The following is a 21,772-nucleotide window of genomic DNA, read 5'->3' on the forward strand; positions in this document are numbered from 1 at the left end:
GTGAAAGCTCTTGTGAAACAAGCTCCAGTTCTTGCCCTAAACTGCCTGAGTTCAGCTGTACCTCTCCCTGTACGCTGAAATTCCTAGAGCACTCCCTGGGTTCTTCAAACCTGAAAAGGCAGAGTGCTTGCCTTCTGAGATCAGTATGTGAATAAGAAGCCCCAGAAAGACGGTTTGAGGGATCCCGTCTAGTCAAGGAAAAGATGCGTTGCTTGCAGTAATGCAGTTTCTTCCTAAAACAAAAAGCAACTTCTAGAGCTACAGTGCTAATTAATACCGGAGGCAGAGATAACAAATTACTACGCTCAAAGAGCTTAACACAAAAGCATTTATTTCAAATGAAAGAGCTTTGAAAAACTTGTCAGTGGAGAGCACTTGAACAGAGTTGATTCTGGTGCTTTTACCTTCTTAAACTTCACAAAATTAGTTGTTCATTTGTTGTCCACACATTGTTCACTGCTGCTGGGAAGAGAAAGGATTGAGGCAGGAATCCCACCACATCCAGAATACTCTTGGTTCCTGCAGAGCCATGCTGAAGGCCTGTCACCAGACTAGAAACAGCTGAGCCCGATTCAGAAGTAGCCACTTCCCATCCCTCCAGGTTAAGGAAACCTACAGCCCTGCCTTTTCCCCATCTGCAGTTTGTACTGATACAATTTATCTGCTTTAATTTTCACCAGAATGAGTTCTGGTGAACGAGGGTGGAAAGCAGCGTAAGTAAGGAAGTAAGATACTGTCAACTACATGCACCAACACTACAGCTGCTTTGATACCAGTTCCTTTAAATCCAGGGCACTTTCACAGCAGCAGCAGCGCTTTAGCAGACACCCCACACAGAGAGGGAAGCACTTCCCAGGAGGGTATGATTATCATTTAATCTTTGGCCCAGGGTAAGGCACCTGGGTGTTCATTTTAAATGTAAGGAAACTGCCCGAGTCCCGTGCCTTCATTAGGTTCTTGGGGCTTTAACTGAAGTGCTTAAGTCAGTGGTTAGGCTGATACTCAAAATGTTCCTCTGTGCCTTCAGGTTTCAAACAGAAATGCCTGGGAGGAGTAAGAACATGAGTATGTAATACTGACAGCTTTCACCAGTGACAGTGACCCACTGAGATCTCTACCCTCTTTGTGTCCTGACCGCCTCTGATCCTCTTCTGAGTAGTAGCTCCTTATTTCAGTTCATATTCTCTTCATACCTCTTCTATTTGGAGCTTGAAGAAAACCCCGGTACACATGCAACACCAATAACCTTCAGGTGCGGTAAAATCAGGGAAAAGAAACCCTTGATCTTCATGGGACAAGAGCTGGGCTATTTCTAGTTGGATATTGGTGAACTGAGGTGTTACAAATACATTTCAAGATTCTACTCAGCGACTCCAACTTACTCCCCCAAAAATAGTCTTGAGACTTTAAAAAGTTACACAGAAGGAATTTAAAAATCTCTATTAGAAATCTGTAAATCTAGCCTCAAATTAACGATAAATTATCTATTTACACTTGTCATTTCATTCTGCTTTTGTTTATTTATTACTCAGCTGTTGTATGAAATATTTTTCCTTACGCCCTCAGAAGGTATTTACATTCTTTGCAGTATCCAACAAACCCCTGGCAGCAGCAGAATGCTTTTCTAGTAACCATTTCATTGTATAGATCAACTTTACACATAGTAGCCCCTCTTTCAAGGATCATCATCTTGGGCAAAGGCAAATGATTTAATCTTTCAAAGCCGGTAGTAGAGGCAGAAGCTTAGAACTGCAGATTTAAAGCTTAACCACGTCACCATGTTTCTTTGTCTGAGATGAAGAACCCTGTAGACTGCAAGACACTATAGCAGGGGTCCTCAAACTTTTTAACCAGGGGACCGGCGCATGGATGCAGTGGCAGGCAGTCATCTGCGGCTGCTTGGTTTCCACACACCCCCCCAGCCCCCGGCGGGGTGGGGTGGGGGGTGGATCTGTAAATACCGGGGGCTGGATTGAGGACCCTGGGGGGCCGTAGTTTGAAGACCCCTGCACTATAGAGTAATTTCTATGGACTCTCACCAAACGGGGAGCTGTAGAATACACATTCTTCGTAGTCCCATTTGTTACTTTGATTTTCTGATGTTTGGTCCATCATGATTCCATTGCTGTCTCCACATCATTGCTGCTACTGCTGGCCACGGTACCGCAAGCCGCAGAGTTAGCAGTAGCCAGGACAAGTCTCTCTCTGTTTCCAAAAACTTCATTCACTGCAACACAGATAGGGATCGCTTACATGTCACTCCTGTCCCAGAGACAAGAGGAGCACAGCAGGTACAGACAGCATGGCTCGCAGCATGGAATGGAAATCCTAACCTGGTGCAGTTTCAAAGCTTTTTCCCTTACCCCAAGTAGGAAGTTGAAGCTTAAATGTCAGAACAAATCTCCCGCATATGATACTTCAAATTTCAAGTCCTGTTACTTCTCCCCCAGAGCATCTCTAGATGTTGCCCTGTGCATAATTCCTGTACCTCAGTACTGTGAAATAGATGAGTTTTGTAGAGCAAAACATCCAGTTTAAATAATTTATTTCTGGTTTTAGTCTCTCTGGTTTCCACCAAGCTCTTAAAAGCCTTCTCCAAAAAGTCATGCCATTTAGTTACATGTTGCTATAACAACCAATCCAAATTGGTCCTCACTTTTATGCCTACAGGTACTCAAAGAATGTGACACTTGGTTGCACCAGGAATAAACATTAAGAAAAAAAGTAAAATTCATTATTATAAGAAATCGTGTGTTACACTTCAGCTACAAGAAAATAATGTGGCAAGCAGTTCTCCAAGTTAGAAAAAACCCCACATTTTTTGAAACTGAAAACATGAAAACATGTAGTCTTGGGGTATTTAAACACACTACCCTACAGTTTCTCTCAGAGCCATAATACATTACTGGGGGCAAGGGGAGAACCACAACGATGTTACCTGCAGAAATCTTGCTTATGTCCCAAACGCGCAGCCCTTCTCGCTCTCCTCCAAAGGCAAAAACAAACGGAAAGTCAGGGCAGCAAGCTGCACAGAAGAGAACACCCTGGGGGAGGAGGAAAGAGGATATATATTTTTTTTAAGATATCATCCTAAAATGAATGTCATCTGAAAATACTTCCACCCAGTTTTAACAAATGTAAGCTCTCTCTTAAGATTCCTGAAACTCACTTTGCAGTACAGAAAATTTAAGTCAAGAGTTGCTAATTGCAAACAGTAAATCACATCTTTGTCTTGAAACTGGCAGATGCACACCGGAGCACCTATAGTTCTACTCAAAACTTTGTATCTGGTATTCAGGTCTGAGGCTTTGAAGCAGTCTGCCAATTACTGAATTGAATACTGAACTGAATATTGCACTGTAATGAGAATGATTTACCCAGAATACACAGATGTGATTTTTTTTTTTTCCTAAAAGATGTTGCATTAGGTAAAGCAAGATTCAAGCTAGACAAAAAAGAATAAGCAGACATAGTTTATATACAAACCTTCCCGGAATCGAGAAATTAATTTTACTCTACCATTTTCATATCCCTGGAATGGATTAAACTTGGTCTGTTTCCCAGGATATCCCAAATTTTCACGTATTTGTCAGCAGATGATGTCACAAGGCACCCTTTGATCTGACTGCTTAGTTGTAGCCCTAGAAGATTAAAAGTACAGCAGTGTGAGAGCACCAGCTAATCACTATTTCAGAAATGAGGATACAGTTTGAAGTGAAGTTGTGAGAACAAACCCAATATTCTCCTCACGTTGAACTCTGTTCCGGCACAAAGGAACAAAACGTTAATGAAAGTTTCCTGCTGCCTCTGCTCCCTGTAGCAAGAGCAAACTGCCTTCATGCAGGCCTGTTTTGTCTCTCAGTCCAATAACAGTAACAGTGCAAAGATGCTATTGTTCTACTTCTTACATCACTTAATCTGGCTTCCCTACGTAGGTTTTTTTCATTTATTTGCCAAAGACCATCTCTTTTGCTATCCAACATGATGGGGCATATTCATATAGTCTCATTTTAGGCACCTAATCAGGTGCTTCAGGTTGCTTTTTGGAAGCTCCTACACTGATCAAATACTTAAATAGCCTGAAAGAGGCAGTGTGAAAACCTTCCTGTGTGCCACACCTAAATCATCTCCAGAGTGAATCATAAAACAATTATGGACAGAGGAGGTAAATATTCTAGTTCACAGTCCTGGACCAGATTCCATAGTTTTTGTTCCTTCTCACCCAAAAATCACAGGGAGTGTGTCCCAAGTGAATAGATCTGTATTGAGATGCCTATTCATGACACTCACTGAGAAAAGGTCACTGTTGTTAAAATATTTTGCTTACAATGGCTTCTCAGCAGAGATCTGTTTCACGTGCCAGCTCCCCATGATTAGTATGCACAACTTTTACTTGTCAAGCAAGGAATCACTACTGCCTCAGTCATATCAGTTAGACATCTTCCAGATGTGCCTCGCCGCTGGGGACAAACACAACACACACAATTTACCTGACACCTCTTCATCGTGAGCTTTCAGTGTAAACAGTGGCTTATCAGAACGAGCATCCAGACAGTACACAAAGCCATCCTCTGTGCTTGCCTAAGGAAACATTTTCAAAACAAACAGCCGTAATCACTAATTTGGAAAAAAGCTCCTATGAAACAATACCCACCCCCTAGTGATCCAAGGCAGACTCCACACTACTTGGCAGGGCACGTTACACAAGTGTACACAGGTCTGCGTCCCCGAAGTCAGGCTCCATCCAGCTGGTACCTGAGCCATTCTGTGCACCTAAACTATGCTGCACTGACTTACGTGTAAGTCTTACTCCTAGACAAATTCCTTAAAATTGTATTTTGAAGATGGTTGCACTACTAAGCTTGGCTCACGCTAGGCAATGAAATACAGAGCCTTCAGCCTCCTAACTGTCAGTTCAATGTTTATGTAGCCATCTTGTGGCTACATAAAGGCCCTGTGCAAATCTGCATGTGATTATACCAAGAGAGTTCTACCTCACAAACCCAACAGAACTGAGCAAGTGTTCTTAATGGCTGTATACACAAAGCACCAGAGAGCTAAAGAGAAATTGAGAAAATAGTAAAGATTTGGTTTTGAATTGTGTTTAAAAGTTTTATTGTAGAAATCTCGACAAAACTAAGGTCTTTTTACTCTATACCAGCCAGGAGGACAGTGCCCTCTACCGCCGATTTAAAACACAGAACTAATATTCATGATCCTAGTTCCAATTAGCTACTTCTTAGCCCCAACTGCCTCATTACATGAAACACAACAGCAACTACACAAAGGCAAACATATCCCAGTCACTGAACACTGTAACAACATGGCAAAGATGCCACCTCTGGAGTGAAAAAGCATCAGCATCAATTGCTTTCTACTGTCATAATAAAGATACAAGTAAGTAGCTGGGTCTTGATATGCTTGTTGGACAAACTACCTAAAACCACCCTCCCACACACTGCATTTCTAAAACAAGCAACACCAACAGTCCAACTGTCCATCAGCTCTGTTATATAATTCAGAAACATCCTGAACACAAAATACAGGTTAAATGAAATGGCAACAGTCAACAGACCAAGAACAGAAGAGCATATACTCACTAAGAAATTACAAGGTGAAAATTGATTCCAGGTTACTCTTTCAACCTGACCACTAAATCGCCACACTCTATGGTTATCTTGTGGGTTTCTGCAATCATACAGCACAGCTGATCTAGGGGAAAAAAGATAGGAAATGAAAAAAAAAATAATCAGGGCAGAACACTTTATGAAGTTTGTTTTACCACTGACATCTATAGAAAGTCCATGTAAACTACAATTCAAAAATCAAAATGGAAACAACTTCACTATTTAATTTTCCAACTCTAGTAACAGATGAAAATTTCTCAGATAAGCACAAGCTCTTCCCATATGCTTCAAAGTTTCATCTTGGTGACAGACGTTCTATTGAAACTTAGCAAACAGAGCCTGAATTTACTCAATACACAAGATGCTTAATAGGAGACAATATTTATGAAAATATACCACTTAATTACAAAGACTTCAGTAAAGTCAAGTAATGACTGTTCAAAAACAATGCACTAATTACGAAATCAATGTTATACACATAAAAACATTTTCAAATATGATTTAAGGAAAAAAAAAATCACAATCTTTATAAGTACTTAAGGAAATGCTACTCCAAAAAAGATAAAGAGCAGACGGGAGTTAGTGGGTCCTGTGGTATTTACAGGCACACGCTCAGCCCAGTGGTGGCAGAATCTGCCCCAATCCAAAACACTCATGGATGCAAAATGATGCAAAATCTTCTATGACGAGATGACCTGCCTAGTGAATGAGGGAAAGGCTGTGGACCTTAGTAAAGCTTTTGACACTATCTCCCACAGCATTCTCCTGGAGAAAGTGGTTGCTCATGTCTGGGATGGGTGTACTCTATGCTGGGTTAAAAGCTGGATGGATGGCTGAGCCCCAAGAGTGGTGGTGAATGAATCCTGTTGGTGTCCGGTCACAAGTGGTGTTCCCCAGGGCTCAGTACTGGGGCCAGTTCTGTTTAATGTCTTTATTGACCATCTGGATGAGGGGATTGAGTGCACCCTCAGTAAGTTTGCAGATGACACCAAGTTAGGGAGGAGTGTTGATCTGCTTCACGATCTCCTTGAGGACAGGAGGGCTCTGGACAGGCTGGACCAATGGGCCAAGGCCAGTTGTGTGAGGTTCAGCAAGGCTCAGTGCCGGGTCCTGCACTTGGGTCACAACCACCTCACACAGCGCTACAGGCTGGGGGCAGAGCGACGGCAAAGCTGCCTGGTGGGAAAGGGCCTGGGGGTGCTGGCTGAGAGCTGGCTGAGCATGAGCCAGCAGTGTGCCCAGGTAGCCAAGAAGGCCAACTGCATCAAAGGGGTAGCTAAAATGGGATCGAGCAGCTGGTCTCAGTGTTTGGACTTTTTTTCCTTTTTTTACTGAAGGAATCAAGGGGGAGGGAAGTAGACAAAAGCTTGTTCCTAACAACAATAAAAGGTTTTTCTCCAACACTTTCACTTAAGCAGATGTAGCAAGAGCATAACAGAAGCCAGAGGACATAAAGGCTTGGCTAAAGATTGGCAAGTCTATAAATATTTTAACATAAAGACAAAGTCTTAAAAGTAGGATTAAAAAAAATAATGATAAAAGAAAATCATTGTTACAGAACAAAATTAAACAGCTACTCCTATGAGATGGGAGAACAGAGGGGAAGTTTTGTGGCTGGCAGGGCTCGTAAGAACTGGCAGTTACAGAGCTGCTCCAACCATGCAGATACAAAGGATGTCACAGCACCTCCAGGCTCCACGCTAAAACGCTGGCTGTGGCATGCCTACCCACAGAAGCTGTAGGGAGCCAACTGGGATTTCAAAAGTCCCTCATGTCCTCACTCTGGTCTTACAGTTTGGCAGAACCTGGACGAGTTTTCACAGGAACGAGCAGTGATACATTCCCAGTGCAGAAAATGCCATAAGGACAAATTAAGAAATAAATTCAGTTTGGAGCAGACAACTGGCACAGAAAATGTCAGTCCAGATGGTTAAAGGATTTGACTAGTCCTGAGAAAGAGGTAAGGAAAATGACATTTTGGCCACATACAAACCTGGCTACCTTACTGGACAAAAATAATAGCATTACTCAAATTTGGCATAGTTACAAGCAAAGGAAAAAAAACCCCAAACCATGAGGCAACTTAATGGGCTTAATTCAATACTAATACCCTTCTTACATGTAACATTTGAAAACATTACCCTGACATACTTATCGTAAGATCCAGAAATAAGGGTCTGAGTTTCAAATGGATGAAATTGCAGTGTCTGCACCTAGAGAACAGAAGATTTTATTTAAAATAATAAGCACTGCGATATAACACACATATACAGGAACTTTCTTTGCCCAAACAAAGCACAACCCCCCTCCCCAAAACCAGCACATGTCCCTCCAAAACCCTCTCCTATTAAGCTTGTTATACTCAGATTTTGCATAAAACAGTGCAAGAGATGTACATTATTTTTATTTCTAACACCCACACCCAGTGGAAACAAAGTATTTTCCAATATAATTTAACTGAACAGAACCATGTGCCCCCTTTCTGCCCTATATATTAAAAAAAAAAGCTGGAGGAAGTAAAAGAATAGCTGCTTCCAATTTGGGGAAAAATGCAGGTGGTTAGCAAAAAATGAAAATCAGGAGTTTGCCAAGGGCAGCGACCTTGTTAACAGCAAAGTAAGGTTATAGCTATTAATAACTAATTTCACATTTTAATTACTAAGAGATTAATGCATTTCTGAAGTACCCATCACTATGGTATTTTAGTATCATTTATTTTAAACCTTTCTTACCTAGAACAAACTGTAACTGACACTCATTGTTTCCTTAAGAGGGAGTTACAGTTTGACCTGTGCTCAGAGATCTATTTTTTGTAGCTTATACCAGCACTATTAGATTCCCAACCACCAGGGCTTCCGCACAAAAGACATTTTTAAAACTGCTGTCAATCTTCACAAACTTTCTAAAGGACAAGTTAAATAACATTTTAAAAAGCAAATACAGTGTTGTTTGCAAAAGCAACCAAGTCAGAAATTTAAAGAATTCTGCACAGTTGTCTGAAAATTACAAATTGTTGTTCTAAGGGTTCACTACCAAACAGCTAATGGAAAATGCAGTTTTTTTCCCCTCTATATTTTACAGTGGAAAAAATATAACAATTATTACACACCTTGTCTGTATGTAGCATCAGGTTGGCTGCTGGCTTACCCATAGACATATCCCACAAAATGACAGTATTGTCAGCAGATGCACTTGCTAAAACGTTCCTGATAATGGATAAAAAAAACCACCAAACTTTGAAAAAATCTTTATAGAGATAAAAAAAAAAAAAAAAAAAGGTCAAAAATCAAAAATACATACAGAACCTGATCCTGAGATCAACTGAGATCAAGCACACTCTGGTTGATAGACTATGCTCCCTGAAGGTAATTCCGAGTTACAAATAAAGACTACAAGCAGACTTTATTGCATTATATTAGTACAACACTTAACAACATTGGCAATTTTGCTTGTATTCCTGCCCCCAAAAATCACTTAAAATATCATTTACTGGAAGATTTCTTGAACAAAATGAAGCAAGAAAGGCTTTTAAATGCTTCTTTTCCTTTGACATTACAATAGTATTTTTAAACATCACCTATGCAACTTAGTTCTGTTTCCATATGCATACAGCCAAGAGCCCGATTTTAAAATAGTTTGCTCTCTAATATCTGAGTGTTTATGTAACTACTGAAGCCCTAACACTTTATACCCTTCACAGAATACTGAAATGAACCACTAACATTTCAGTTTACAGACCCACATTTCAACTTAAATTTGACCAATTGTGTTAAGAGCAATAAACACACAGTTTACAAGTTTAATCAGAAACAACTCAAAACATTCCCAAAGGCCTGTCAAATACACAGTACGACTGCTACCATTGCTCTTAAAAACAGATCTATTACCACAACATACTGTTTCGGATTGAAACTGCTCCCTGCTCACCTTTTTCTTTTTATATTAACCAAGTGTTTCTGACTGAAAGAGCTAACAGTCTCTCGGAAACACTGTTCTCCTAAACAACGTTACAAGAGAAAGTTAAGAAAATGGACAGTGAAGGCTGTGACAACATTTTACAGTAACATCATTATGACCTACAGGCAGAACGTTTATTTAGAGAGCTGTCACAGCACGTCTTGCTTAAAGAACGCCCCACCCAAAGAACATTTAAATATAAGCTGCTCCAAGGAGTTCCTTGCTTTGCTCATAAGCTTCCCTTTTCAAAACTGTTTTTGTTTCCTGAAAGATCTACCAGTATCAGTGAGTTCAAAACTCAGCACATTACAGAATTATGCATTCCAGACACCTAACTACTGTAGCTGTAATTTTTGTGACTTGTCTCTTATGTTATCCCCAGACAACCATTTCTAGGTACATGAAAGCTACTCTTTTGTAAGACTGATGGAATGATCACTACCACACTGTGCATATGCGTTTAATTTAAGAACAATAGACTGTGCACTGTAAATTAAGAGTGCAATTTTGTTTTCCAACCTAAGCAATTTTATTATTTACTGCATGTCTATGAGTGTGTTACTTTCTTCAGTATCTAGATAATAAAGCATTACAAGTGAAGGCTTACACCTGCTCATCAGGAGTATGCGGAGTTGACTACATGTATTTTCAGAGATATTTATGACAGCAGGAAAAAAAAATATGGAAAAAAAAAAATCAGCCTGTGTCTGACTGGAAGTTTCAAGGCCCATGCTGAGGAACCTTCCTCAGTTAAGAGCTGAACTGCTAACCATCACCTAAGCAATAAAAAACCAGCAGCACCTTTACTTCAGTCAGCACACTGTCCTTGACCTCTCCCCCAAGATAGGCCAGCTCTGTGTTTCTTCAACAGCAGCACTTCATTGCTCGTTCGTTCAGGCAGCAGGGAATGCTCTCTGCCTAGGATAACCCAAAGGTCACAGGCATTTCTGTAACTGTGCTATTAGGGCTCTTACACTCTTTTTTCTGTTCACAGCTCTGGGGCAAAAGCCAGAGGAAAAAAATCCAGCACAGCAAGGACTTCCTTCTATAAATCTACTTCTATCTGTTGAAATGGTTTTAGGTTATTGGCAGATGAGGGCAGCCCTTCTGCTTCTCCAATTTGTGCATCTGACTTAAAGTAGCCGATATATCAAATGGCTTTGACTCACCTTAGCCCTGGACAACGTGCAAATAAAAAGTGATTGCAGCAATATACAGTTTTTTTTTTAAAAAAAAAGATAATCAAGACTTCTAATTAAAAAAAAAAAAGTGGCTGGGGGGAATGTGTGTTTTTGAGAATTGATTCATTTCAGCACTGCTTTCAAGTTCAATGTTATCCTACATAAGATTCTGGATTTGTGTGAAAAATGTGTGCTTGATTAAGTATGTGAATTTGTAACCATCCATTGTTATTAATGTATTCCTTTACCTGCTTTGTTTATTCCACGAAAGATCAAGCACAGCATCAGTATGTCCTTTCACTGTCCCTTCTGAAGATAAACTCTGTGTATGCAGACACAACATAAAGAGACTTTTGAATTACAGCTTCAGTGGAAATCAAGCATTACAACATGTTAGTATCCATTCCTTAATGCCTTTATCAGCAACTTCATATTTTAATTTATTCTCACTTGCTGCAACAAGGCTTTTGACACTGTCTTTGCAGTTCCTGCACCTCACCTCTTACCCCAGAGGTCAGATTGCTCTGTTCACAGCTGCTGGTCGTTCACAGAACTGGTTATTCCCTTCAGGCTGGTGAAAGGAATTCTATTGTGTCCAGCTAATGTGCAGCTCCTAAATTTAAAAGGGTTAAGCTTCCAAGTTTACTGGGACAGCAATTGGAAACCACCCATAAGCCACCTTGTTCCTCTTCTGCTCTTGATTCCAAGCTTTAAATATCCATACAGAGAACAATCAGTATTTCAAATTGAGGTAACATTTATGAACACTATATTCAACAGCAATTCTGGTAACTCGGTGATTTTCAGAAGCAAGTTTCACAGATCAAATTCCCCTTTCAAAGATACTTTTTCTATTGTTTTTAAAACCAGAAAGTCCAAGAGCTCAAGAACTAAGTCCCCTTCACAATTACACAGTGGTTCTTCAGCTGACTAACGCTGCAGTACTGCTTCATTTGGGAAACCAAGATTATCTACATACCTAGTGTTCACCTTCCCTGTTTACTCTAGGGAGTGTTCAAGCACTTCCTGAAGCATCTACTATACCAAAAATCTAGAAAATGTAAGTGATGTTATCTTCCGTGTTTGTTTTACATACCAAAGAATTTGGACAGATTTTAACAACATATTCAGGCATACAATAAGAGTCAGATTCATCTCACATAACTTAGCATACAGTCTAAAACTCAGTCTTCCTCTTTGGTAGTTAGGATTTTCTCTGCAGTCCCGTAAAAGAAACTCAGCCATGCTCTGTGTGTGTGTCGCTACACATTCTCCTTAGACTATCTCAATGGCTATCTTAAAATGTGTTTAAATTTTAAACACATAAAGCTAACAAGATGAATCCTGAATAAATGAATTTTAGTAGTGTTAACCTTGTCCTTTATTGCTCAACATCTTTTCAACTTTGAGTCACAGGAAAATACCAGTTTTAGCCTGTTGCAGACAACCATGACATTATCTTCTGTAACCTGTCTAAACACCATCTTTCAACATGACATACAGAATTAAACCAGATTATCCACGATTTTTTCATTGTAGGAGAAAAAGTAATAACAACATTATCCTTGCTCTAGGTTTCCTGCATCCAACCAGATACAAACCATTTTGAAATACTTACTTTCTTTCCTTTCTTTTTCTTCTTTTTCTCTTTCTCGCCTCCAAGAGAAAAGACTGGTTCTAAGGATTCTACTATATCAAGGTCCCAAATGTCAATAACTGGGGTCATGTTACCCACTGCAACATAATTTCCTACAAGCAGAAACCCAAATGCATCCACATTTAGAGTTACAAAACAGCATATCTGGCATTCCAGCTGTTGCTTATTTCTTTAAGTAAAACTTATACTTACGTGCCAGAATCTTCTATTTGAACATATTTGGCACAGGCCATAATTACTTTGAACAAAAGCAACCTTTCATTTGCAAATGGAAAATAAAGCAAATTATAGCAGAGCTTGCTCTGGTCTGCTATTTTATTTGTAATAAAACCAGTGTTTTAGTCACATAACTTGTTATAGCAGCATCACTAAGGTAACTGTAACACCAAACCAAAACACCTGATATTCAGTTTTTCCATCTTAATATCTTGGGTTTATTTCTGTTTGTACTACTGGAGGAAATTATTCAGTGACAAAATTACATTTATGTACTTTTCAAGTAAAAATTATTTAACTGGACATGTACAGTATCCTTTGCAACTTACCTTGCGATTCATCAGGACTAGGATCAAAATTCAACCACTCCAGACATAGAGGGTAAGCAGGCAAGATAATATCATGATGTACATAAAATGAGTTCTCTTCATGATTATAAACTATAAAAGAATTAAAGATATACAAGATATCAGTGAAGAGGAAAAGCAAGCAACTATGAACAGTTCACTTCTGCAAAAGGCAGATGTGGCAAACACTAAGCTGTCAAGATGTAGAATGTAAATTCACAGTGTGTTCAGAGCTTTAGTGTAGAAGCCAGAGACTCCAAGTACTAATGCTACACCTCACAGAATTACACAAAACATTCTCCTGTGTACTTTCGATGAAGAAGTGACAAGCTCAGCAAAGCTTAGATACTTTATTCCTAGCATATTACATTACTTCGTAAGATCACTTCAAAATAGATGCTCTGTATCCACCACTTTCTACATCAGGATACATTAATGAAGGTTTAGGCACTCATTTTACAGAATGAGCATTTTTTTAAAAAAGGAATAATTCTAGATGAAATCAAAGGGGAAATGAATGTAAAAAAGAAACATTTTTCAAATTAGAGGAAGATGAAGAAGTCAGGTGAAGTTACCTTTAGTAGGTTGTAACTGATACACAGGAAGAGTTTTGGTAAAGCAACCCTATACTAGACAGCATTCCCTTTAGCCAGCTATTTTTCTCCCTCTAATAAAAGAATTTACTAACCTGATAGGATAGTGGAAAAACCCCATTAATTATTTAATAACATGGCATCATCACACACACAAAATCACTGTGCCGTTTTTAAGTGTATGTGACAGATGTTCAGATACTAAGTAAAGTCTTCAATTAACTAAGTACTCTTGGTAGCTAAGACAGGGCTACCCAATGTTATAGACTGCAGAAGCCTGTGCTACTGTTTTATAAGTTTATATTGAGAAAATAACACAGTTAAAAAAAATTTGTAAACACCTCCAGATACAGAAAGTGTCAGATGCTGGTATCTGAAGAGATGCTTTCAAACACTTCTGCCTTCCTGTTTTCTTAAAAACGAATACTTTGCTTGCAGAAACATGTACCATAGCAGAAGTAGCCAGAAACATTCCCTCAAAGAACCACTGTAAAAGAAGACTGTAACTTCAGCACACTCAGTACTCCTTGCTGCAACAGAAAAAAACTTTTACACAGTAAAACTAAACCCATCCCTGGAACAAGCAGTATTTAGACCTTACTGAGGATCATCTCTTCTAAAACTAAGATGATAAAGGTGCTGATTCTTTGACTCCTAGCAACGGAAAACCCATTTAAAGAAGCAAGGAGAAAGCTGAAGGGAAAAAAAATGACATCAAAATAATAAACCGCAAGAGGAAGCTTGCATGATATGGAAAGTAAGACTGGAAGAAAGATCTTATGTTCAGAGAATAAAAATACCATAGTACTTTCTAAGTGTCATTAGAAATGAAATAAAGAAAGGAAATGCTATACTGCCTGAAGGAAGCACTGTCCTCTAAATAACAGTAACTCCACGTGAAATACTCTAGTTCTGGAAAGTGGCTAAAGCACCATGACATTGGAAAGAGGACAAAACACACAGGGAAGATGGGGAGGAAAAAACCTTCCAAAACCCAGCCCCCTCCTCCTACACAGCCATATGGAACACGCTAGGCAAGACATAATCCCTAGGTTCACTGTAAGGATTGAATCTGATATTACTTACCATGGACCTCCAAACTACAGTAGTCTTTATCAGCTCTGCCACAAAGGACAAGATTGTCACTGGGCTTAATCAAAAAGTCCTCCTGTTCATATTGATCCTGAACAGCAAAAAGGAGAGGACAATGGATGTTAAGCAAAGCCCATAAATGCACAAAACTACACATGTTCAAAAGGTTGAATCAGTAATAATTTTTAACCATAACGGAAAACACTCAAACCCCAACACCCTGCTGCTCATCTGCCAAAAATCATCTTAGAGTAGTACACAGAGAAAAGCAGGAACCAAACTCGATCACGGGGAGATTGAATGTTATTATATAGACTGAAGTACTGCTCATGTGGACCTAGGTGGACTTAAAGAGATGTTTAATTACCAAATACAAAATCATATTTTGAGGCTACCATGATGCAGCCCATTGCTGAAAAGAAAATCACCACCAGGAGCCCACATACACAGCTTATTTCCCTTGTGTTCTCATGCCTTAAGCATTTATACAGTGTAACAATGTCTTACACAATAAGCATACTGTAACTGCTCCTCACATCCAGGAAGCAACTCCAGGAGCATTAGAACATTGTCTACTTTCTTGAAAATATTTCCAGAAAAGTGCTGCCTACAGCTATACTGGGCATTCAGCTGTACCAGAACAGATGTAACCTCTCATCTAATTTTCATTGTTACTGAGGAATGGAAGGCATTCAGGGAATTTTTGTTAGTGGAAAACTAAGAACTGTACGTAAAAGTCAATCGCCTTATGCAAACACAGTACCATCCTTCAAATACACAACATACAAGACTTTGACTTCTTGTTGCAAGCTTTTAATTTCTTTTTATTCACTTCAAGCTTCTTTTCAATATTGGAATTCTATCAAGTCCTGCAATTCTTTGAATTAATCAACTTAATGTTGCACAATACTTAGTCTTCTACAGTACTAGTCGTAAACACCAAAAGACAACAAAAAAATGCATGTTGAAGAAGGAACTAAAAAGTACTCTCTTTCAGAATTTGAGGAAAGGACTTGAGTGTAGGAACAAAGGCCTGAGAAAAAAAGGTGTTCACTTTTTCTATGTCTGGAAGAGTGTCAGATTTTCTGACACAGAATAAATGCAGCTCATATTCTCTCTGAATCCCTGTGCAAATACCTCTTTGACTATAAAAATCACTCAAAGCATTCCTCTCCTCTACTGGTACACAGGAGCAAGAAAAATCATCAACCAGTCAGTGGAACACAGACAAAACACAGTGCCCCAAAGTGCCCATAGCACGCGAACTCATTTTAAAGATAAGACATAAGCCTTCCTCCTTAAGCTTTGTTACAGTATGTGAAGTCACTTGCAGCAACACCTTGTCTGAGACCACATTTGACAAAGTCCCCTGACACACAAACTAGATGTTGCGGTAGAAGGCTACAGCTACTCCTTTCTTTCAGTATTACTAGCTTTGTAAAGAATCCAAAATAGAATAGAATAAAATGGAATAGAAGAGACAGCACCCAGAAAAATCTCAGAATCTTTATGCTTAGGTCACAAAAATTCACCTACTCTAGTTGCAATCTATCCTTCTGAACTAAACTGTGGGACATTGTTTGGAATCCCTCCATCTCTTCTCTGAAGCAGCACCCAATTATCCTAGTCATGGCAATACCGATGTTAAGTAGAGCACAAGGATTACCTCACGTCTTGCATGCTGCATCCCTGTTCACCAGAAAAAGACAAACAGGCTGCATAACAGGACAGCACTGCTGACAGTTAGCTTGTCTTAGACTACAGCCAGAGACTGCTTCATACCCTGCGGAGCTCCTACAAAGCCAGCTCCTGCAAAGATGTTCCCCATCTGTTTCCTGGTGGAAACTTAATACAGGCAGAAACAGTCAACTACACAGTATGCTGTGCATATATGCTTAACAGGGACATACTTCTTCATGCTGTACCCCTAATATGACATGTAGCCTCAGTTCACCTCAGCTTGGTTTCTTCCACAAACTAGTGGAAGGTGTAAGAGTCTTGCACTCTGGGAAGTTTTCTAATTTGGGTGGTTAGCAGCCTGAGATTTGTTATTTCTTCAAGCATTTTCTGTGTCCTACTAGAGAGGTGACAAACCACTCCACATATAGAAGCATACGGTTTAAATGAGCCAGTTCACCTTAATATCTGACTTAAACACAAAAAAAACCCCACACAAAGGGGACTGCACAAATCAACCTTAAAGAGGGGTGTGTGTGTGGAAAGAGTTCTGTCTGATCAAAAATCTGGCACACCCTTGGAAAAGGGCTGCAAGTACTTACAGATCCTAAGGCAGTGTGGAAAATTTAACTGATTTTTAAGTTCATGCTGTTTAAGATATTTAACATTTTTATAGTACTTACTGTAGTTTTTAGAGTAATGTAAGGATCAAGTTCATTACTGCCATATACTGCCAGAGTAGCCAAAGAGTCTCCAAGTTTTATATCACCTAGATGAGAATTTCAGAACATTTTTTATGCATTTCAATGACAGGTGAAGTTATAAACTCCTGTACCAAAACCTGTATTACAAAATATTAGGAGTGAGCTAAATGAACACTGAAGTTCATGAAGCTCATGAACATAAGAATCTCATTAAGCTAAATTGCTTTGTGCTTTCAGACTTTTCACAGACTTAGTGCTTTCACCAGCACTACAGCAGGGGGAGCGACAATCCTTCCCACATGCTCTAGGTCAGCGAGTGGGACTGAATTATTTCACTGACTAAATGACTTCTAAAACTGGGACAAGCAAATCATTAAAAAGGTGAATTTCCAGCATTTGAAACTGTGTAGTTTCAGGACGCTAATGTCTTGAGTACAACAGGAAGTGAAAAGGCCTTCACTTACACTGCATATCTGACATTTAAATTTTTCTTACCTGTGCATTCCTCTTCATCATAATTTTCCAAATCATATTCCTCCAGTTCATCATCAGACAGGTCTTCATTTTTATGAGAAGACTTAGCTCTGGCTACATTCATGTCATCTGCCACCTGGCCTTCATCGCTACCATCAGTGTTACCCCTGTTTAAAGATACACATCTCTGAGAAACCATGACAGCCATCTAGGATGCTTCCAGGTAACTGCTTAAGGGACCACTAACAAGATTTCAGCACACAATCCTGGCTATTCATATTGGTTTCAAGTCTTCATGTCAATAATCTGGAAATCCATTCACTCCTTTCCTAACTTTTCCCAAAACACAAGGCACCACTATTCTCAGGCTTCCAGAGAAAGTCTCTCCTTGAAAGTTTTCATGACAAAATTTGGCACAAATTTGGCTCTTCAGAGCTAAGCTGTGTGTCTAAATGCATTCCTCTTACCCCTTTTTTGTGAATACAATGCTCCCAACCTCACCTCTCTGCGTTCTCATGTCCAATTCATTCCTTCCTTCCTTTTTTCCCCTCCCCCCCACTCACAGGCCCTGTCATATGCAATGATTCTTGCATTTCTTCAAGACTTTTAAGACCTTATTTCCTCATACTTACCATATTTATATTAGAAGAAAAAACAACATAAAATTCTTTAGGTAGGGACATATTGTGCATTACTTCTTAAAGGGTAAGCTATGCAACATCCAGAAAACTTGGAACTTTCATGGCTACAATTCCGTATGCAAAAAATTCAGTAGAAGGAATATAAATTAAACATTGGCTGAGGACTTAACAGACATCTGAGATGTCTCAATGGAGCACGCTCCACAGGAACTCATCCCTGCTGAACACGTTTTTTTTCTGTCCTGCAAACAAAATTCCCAGGCAATGGTGAGCCACAACAGTTCTCATAGATATGATTTCTAAATTCAGTATCAGAAACCTATTTTTGTAATTTGTTCAGTAAAATAAACGCTTCACATTACCAGTTTTTAAACAAGGAAAATCTCGTAACAAGGTAATTAAAGATGCTAAATCTGAGTCTGTTTTGAGATTTTTGCACATGAAAAAAGGTGGCTGATACTGTAACAAATTCTACAAAGTGCTAGATGTTATGAAGAGCTCATTAACACCTTCGGTTGTTAGGGATGGTCTTTAAGTTTCCATCCTGTAGTTTAACAGAATGCATAACAGCACCTCCCATCTTTCCATGTTTTTGAAATTGCAAGAGAAAGGAACCTAATCAAAACCTCAAAAGTTGACATGCATAAAGGAGAAACTAGCAACACCACAGATAACAGAAACATTAAACACAGCTGTTTTAAGAAATTCAGATAAAGTAAGAATCTTCCAAAGTTTAAGATTATTTTTAAAATACTAAAAAACAAAAACCAGAACAAAACACATTCTGGGACAAAACACTGTTCAGCAATTAAAAAAAAAAAGTCACAGATCCATCTAGCAGAAATTGGGTGGGTAATATTCACAACTATAAAAGCTTTTACTCTACCTATTGCATCTGTTCAATTGTACATATAACCACACACCCTGTGTAGCTGAAACAGAATTAGAATCCTAAATCTACAAACAGATCTAAACGAAAAAGGCCAGAAATTGGAATAAGACCTCAATCCCTCATCTTCTTTTAGACAGAAAGCAGCTGTTTTTTCATTGTCTTCCATAGATTATATCTCCTAATCCGTCACACCTGTGATGCTTTTCATAGGTTTATTTACCTTTTTCTTAAAGGCAGAGTGAGAAAACACAGCTACACAACTAAGGGCATTCAGTGATGAGCAGTCAGCTACGATGTGTCGTTTCACGTGCGAACCGTAGTTGCACCCCTGAGTAACTTTTAGCCGGAGCATTAAGTCCCAAGGCATCCTGAGCTCCACCGCTGCTCCAGACTCGCCCAGACTGTAACGCCTCACCCGCAGCACCCGCCTTTCCGCAGTCCGTTTGGGATTGCCCCCTCGGTTTGCCATGTCTCCACAGCACTCGCGGTGACAAACCCAATCTGAGCTTGTCCCCGCGCTGCAGGCGGGCCCGGGCTCGGCCTGCAGCGCCCCGCCAGCCCGGCGGAGCGGGGCTGAGAGCCGCACCGCGCCCCCGGCGCAGGCAGGGCCCGCTCCGGCCGGCGCTGCTTCCCTCACCCTCCGGGCAACAGACCCTCCCGGGGCGCCAGGGAAACCCAGCGCAGTCCCTGCGGGAGGATCGCGCGGGCCCGCTCCGCTGCTCGCCGCCGCCTCCCGGGCCGGGCCCTCCTCAGCCGGCGCCTGGGAGCGCGGGCCGGGCCGCTGCCCGAGCTCTCCCCTCCCCAGCTCCGCCCGCGGCCCGGCCCGGTGGGCTCCAACCCCGCCTCCTGCAGAGCCCGGGAGCCGCGCCCCGCCTCACCCCCCCGGCTCACCCCAGCCGCTCCTGGGCCTCCTCGATGAGCCGGTTCAGCTCCTCCTGGCCGAGCTGCACCTGCGGGGCGGACACAGCGAGGGGTGAGCGCGGCGGAGGGCGCCGGGGGCGAGCGGGGGTCCCTCAGCCCGGCCCCGGCCCCCGCCCCCACCTTGTCCGGCGTTTCCTTGGCAACGCCGCAGCGCACCCAGCCGGCGCAAGTCACGGGGCAGCTCATAGCGGCGGCGGCACGCGGGCGGGCGGTGCGGGGCGGCGGCACGTGCGGCGGCTCCGGCGCACCCCGAGTGACGTGGCTGACAGCACCTCCGCCCGCAACCGCCGGGAAAAAAGGAAGAGGCGGAGCCACAGCGGCGTGAGGTCATCACCCAGCGCCGGGAGAGCACGGAGGGAGGGGCGGGGCCCGAGGGGCGGGGGCGGGGCGGGGGCGGGGCGGGGCGGGCGGGCGGGCGGTGGTTATCCCCTCACGGCCCCGCCCCGCCGCGCCCGGGCAAGGGGCGGCAGACGCTCGCTTTGTGACTGAGCGTGGCGGGACACCCGCCGCCGCCAGCAGCAGTTGCTGTGGTGTTCGTGGCGCTCCTTGCGGAAGGCTGCTTGGTTGGTCCCTCCGGCAGCCCCAGCCGCTACACCCGGCACACCTGCCGTCTTTACGCGGCGCTGCGGCCACCTGGGCCTGCCAGGCTCGTTCGGTGACAGGCAGTAGCGCGGTGCCCCGCGGTAGTTCCGCGACCCCGCTCCCCTGGGCGCCCGGGGGGCACTCGGTGCTGCCCGTCCCTCAAGCCCCCCGCTCCCGGCCCTGGGTCCCGGCTGCCCCTGCTGCCGGGGGAAGCCCTGCCCGGCCCAGGTTGGCTTCCACTTCGGCTCCGAGACGTCCCAGCAGCCATCCACCACAACTGAGGGTTTAGAAGAACCTTTTGTTACTGATCCCTAACATTTGGGAAAAGAAACGGGTGCGGGGAGTCGCTGGTGAGAGGGAGCTGCAGGAAGCCGTGAGGGACTGGCATCTCCACGGGAGGCCCGGCTTTTTGCACTCCCAGATGTCAGCATCCTATACCACCTAACCCAGTTAACTATCAGAGAATATGCATGAAGATCAGAGAATGTCAGAGAAAATGGATAAAATGTCAGCTGGAATTTACAGGGAGGTAGGCTCTTACATGCAGAAATCACTGCTGTTTTCATCACCGAAATCTTAATTCAGGGGATAACTGCAAATTGGATGGATGGGAAGCTGAGGTCAGGAGAAGGAGCATTTCTCGTGGTAAAGCTCAAGGACCTGGGAACTGAACTTCAGCTAGGCAGATAGGATGGCTACATTATTTCATCTGCATGTCACTAGATAGTACTGCTGCAGCATTTTCATTATTTTTATCCTGATTCTTCTGTGGTTCTGGTGTGAGAGAGAAACAAATATCTAGCAAAATATTACTACCTCTTCACTACCCTGTTCATTTCAGCCATTTGCTGCATTTCGTCTTAATGTAGACACAAATGTATGAAGGCAAAAGCTGTATTTTTCTAGCTATTCCTTCTAGTGCCCTGTAGCACAGGCATCCTAGTGCTACCTGGGGTCGAAATAATTACCAGTCTTGCATTTTGGTATGCTTGCCTTTTTGCTGGGCTGTTATTATTTGCTTTGCTGGTCATCTCTTACAGTGCCCAAGCAATCCTTCTTGTCCTCCCACACACAAGTTGGGTACAGTTTGACTGTCAGTCTTCCTACAAATTCTGAGGGAAGTTTTGTCTAAGTGGTTGCTATTTCCAAATGACAGGCAGAGGGGAGTGTTACGCAGCTAAGAGGAGGAAGGCAACTACTTTCCCAGCGCC

General features: G+C 41.9%; 1 protein-coding gene across 1 annotated transcript; it reads right to left on the bottom strand.

Annotated features, from left to right (window-relative positions):
- Positions 1-308: 308 nt before the first annotated feature.
- PWP1 (PWP1 homolog, endonuclein) lies at positions 309-20,263 on the bottom strand. The gene is made up of 15 exons (XM_037388289.1): positions 20,100-20,263; positions 19,950-20,008; positions 17,547-17,692; positions 17,031-17,116; positions 14,665-14,761; positions 12,968-13,078; positions 12,384-12,514; positions 11,014-11,087; positions 8,737-8,833; positions 7,779-7,840; positions 5,601-5,712; positions 4,491-4,581; positions 3,520-3,641; positions 2,939-3,044; positions 309-2,227 (listed from the first exon to the last, which is right to left on the bottom strand). The coding sequence occupies exons 1-15, from the start codon at positions 20,163-20,165 to the stop codon at positions 2,112-2,114; spliced, it is 1,476 nt and encodes a 491-aa protein (XP_037244186.1). The 5' UTR covers positions 20,166-20,263; the 3' UTR covers positions 309-2,111.
- Positions 20,264-21,772: the final 1,509 nt, after the last annotated feature.

Source organism: Falco rusticolus, chromosome 5, assembly GCF_015220075.1.
Source record: "Falco rusticolus isolate bFalRus1 chromosome 5, bFalRus1.pri, whole genome shotgun sequence".
Classification (NCBI taxonomy): domain Eukaryota; kingdom Metazoa; phylum Chordata; class Aves; order Falconiformes; family Falconidae; genus Falco; species Falco rusticolus.

What these genes read in the sequence shown, in the direction of transcription:
- PWP1 (XM_037388289.1), bottom strand. Translation starts at nt 20,165, where the DNA reads ATGAGCTGCCCCGTGACTTGCGCCGGCTGGGTGCGCTGCGGCGTTGCC. An exon ending in CTGTAGTTTGGAGGTCCATG is followed by an intron (nt 13,079 to 14,664) that starts GTAAGTAATATC and finishes ATTCTTTTATAG; the next exon opens with TTTATAATCATGAAGAGAAC. An exon ending in CATAAGCAAGATTTCTGCAG is followed by an intron (nt 2,228 to 2,938) that starts GTAACATCGTTG and finishes TCTGTGTTGCAG; the next exon opens with TGAATGAAGTTTTTGGAAAC.